This window comes from Penaeus monodon, chromosome 20, assembly GCF_015228065.2.
Source record: "Penaeus monodon isolate SGIC_2016 chromosome 20, NSTDA_Pmon_1, whole genome shotgun sequence".
NCBI classification, from domain to species: domain Eukaryota; kingdom Metazoa; phylum Arthropoda; class Malacostraca; order Decapoda; family Penaeidae; genus Penaeus; species Penaeus monodon.
The window spans coordinates 40815129-40817105 of record NC_051405.1 but is presented as its reverse complement, the minus strand read 5'-3'; the positions used below and the strand labels follow the sequence as shown (position 1 = coordinate 40817105).

The following is a 1977-nucleotide window of genomic DNA, read 5'->3' as shown; positions in this document are numbered from 1 at the left end:
AGATAAATTTAAATTAATTTTAATTTCTGTAAAGGCATATAAAATGATTAAGAAAAGTTCCTTTAGTTACCTCTCAATTCCCATTTTCTAAGATAACTGGATCTTACCTCTTCAAAACTACCTTCTAGTGTTTTGTACTGCAGAAGCGTCATGGACCTCATTAGGTCACCAACCAGTATGAAGTCTCCCTTTGTTTTCAAGTACAAAGCTGCTACATTGTTAAAGTGCGAACATTCTAGCCTCAATTCACGCTCATTTGTCCATTCAAACAGCCGGACCTGTAAAAAAAAAAAATAATAATAATTACTAAATAAATGGTTACATTTCATAGAGTGAACTAGTACTTAATACACAGATTATCAGTTCAAAAGAGATAAGTTTACAAACAAAAATCTACTTACAGTACTAGAGATTGCAGCTAGAAGTTTACCCTGGAACTCACAGAGAGAATAGCAAGCACCTTTGATCTCCTTCTCGGCAACCTGGACAAAAATCATGTTTGTATTATGAAAAAAATAGAAGAGCAAAATTATAAAATTCAAAACTTTTCTTTACAGATGGGAAATTCTACACAAAAGTTCACTTTACTTTCAATAAAAATAATTTGCATTTACACTCACCTGCTGCAATTTGCCATCAGTGAAGGAGAAGAGGATGATGCGACCCTGCTTGGATTCTGACTCCTCTGGGTTAACTAGAGCTGTTCCAACTACATAATAAACAGTCGAGTCATCTTTTAGTCTGGTGGAGCAGATGCTGAGGCCATACTCTCCCGGGTGGAAACTATGACAATGGAGCACTGTCAAAATGAGATTCAGAATTTCAGATACATTACATAGTACACATCCTAGCTTTATAAACAGACAATGCTACAAGTCTGCTTAACCCTTAGCCTCTGGATGACATGGGGTTCAACATCATGGCAAGCTCAGTGGGCCACATATACTCCCTGGAACAGAGGCCAAGCCCACCCCAAATTCTTTCAGAGGTATTGGGTTAACAAAGTAAAACTTAAATTTACAGCTATTTATACAATAACAATACAAAAATACATAAAAAAAAAAGTGAAATTTTGCTTTCAACACACCTTCAAATGTATTTTGTGAAATTACAAGAAGATTGTGAGTCTCCACTTCCTGGCCAGGCTCTGGTGGTGGCTGTACAGGAGGTTTAAGGAGGCTGGAGGTATTGGACGCAGAGGAGGTGGTGTGCGCTCCTAAGGATGCACTCATTCCACCACTTCTTATTCCATTACTATCCGTAACATCCACACGCATGGTAATCACTCCAAATGTCTGGACAATTGAAAATTTCAAGCAGTTAGTAAAACTTTTTCTTATGAGTGACTAATTCATCTAGGTCTTACTAATAAACATACAAAGTACATTTTGGCTCACTAGAGATACAGAAAACTAACCTCCGTTTCCTCTTGATACGCAATTCGACGTGGAGTTTCTCCTAGAGGGACCGTGCGAATATGCAACTTCTGAATCTCATCAATGGTACCAATCGTAATGCCCTCACTTGTTGCCAAGGCCAAACTGAAAAGGGACATTATATCAATGCAACGTACAAAGACATGCAAATCTAAGGACTGAAGGTTTAAAATCTCTCAAAAATCTACAGGCAAATTTTCTTCTATTCATCAGTTGGCAATCAAAAATTACAGTGGACTGGAAATACATTATTCAGGAGCTATACCTGTTTGGATAAGCATCAGCATTAAGAGGACACATGTGTGTTACTTCTCTCAAATTAACTTTTGAGAATACAAGCTTATGATTGGATGAATAGATGACAGTGGGTCGGTCAGAGCAGGCAAAAACATTTGTCGAGGAGAGTGAGCGGAACCGTCTTAGAGTTGTTGGCTGAGTACCGAGGACAACCTGCAATAGAGGGATGAAAAAAATTATTAAATAGTTATCTTGAATTTGAAAGCAAAATAAACAACAATGAAAAGTGGAATTAGTAATGCAT

General features: G+C 37.4%; 1 protein-coding gene across 1 annotated transcript in view; it reads right to left on the bottom strand.

Moving 5' to 3' along the window:
• LOC119585819 (DNA damage-binding protein 1-like) overlaps positions 1-1977 on the bottom strand; it is a 22933-nt gene that overhangs the window by 5080 nt on the left and 15876 nt on the right. The window contains exons 14-19 of the mRNA XM_037934545.1: positions 1702-1886; positions 1418-1541; positions 1088-1295; positions 621-799; positions 402-482; positions 108-278 (exon numbers count right to left, since the gene is read on the bottom strand). Coding sequence (XP_037790473.1) covers positions 108-278; positions 402-482; positions 621-799; positions 1088-1295; positions 1418-1541; positions 1702-1886 — 948 coding nt within the window. The remainder of the gene's footprint in view (positions 1-107; positions 279-401; positions 483-620; positions 800-1087; positions 1296-1417; positions 1542-1701; positions 1887-1977) is intronic.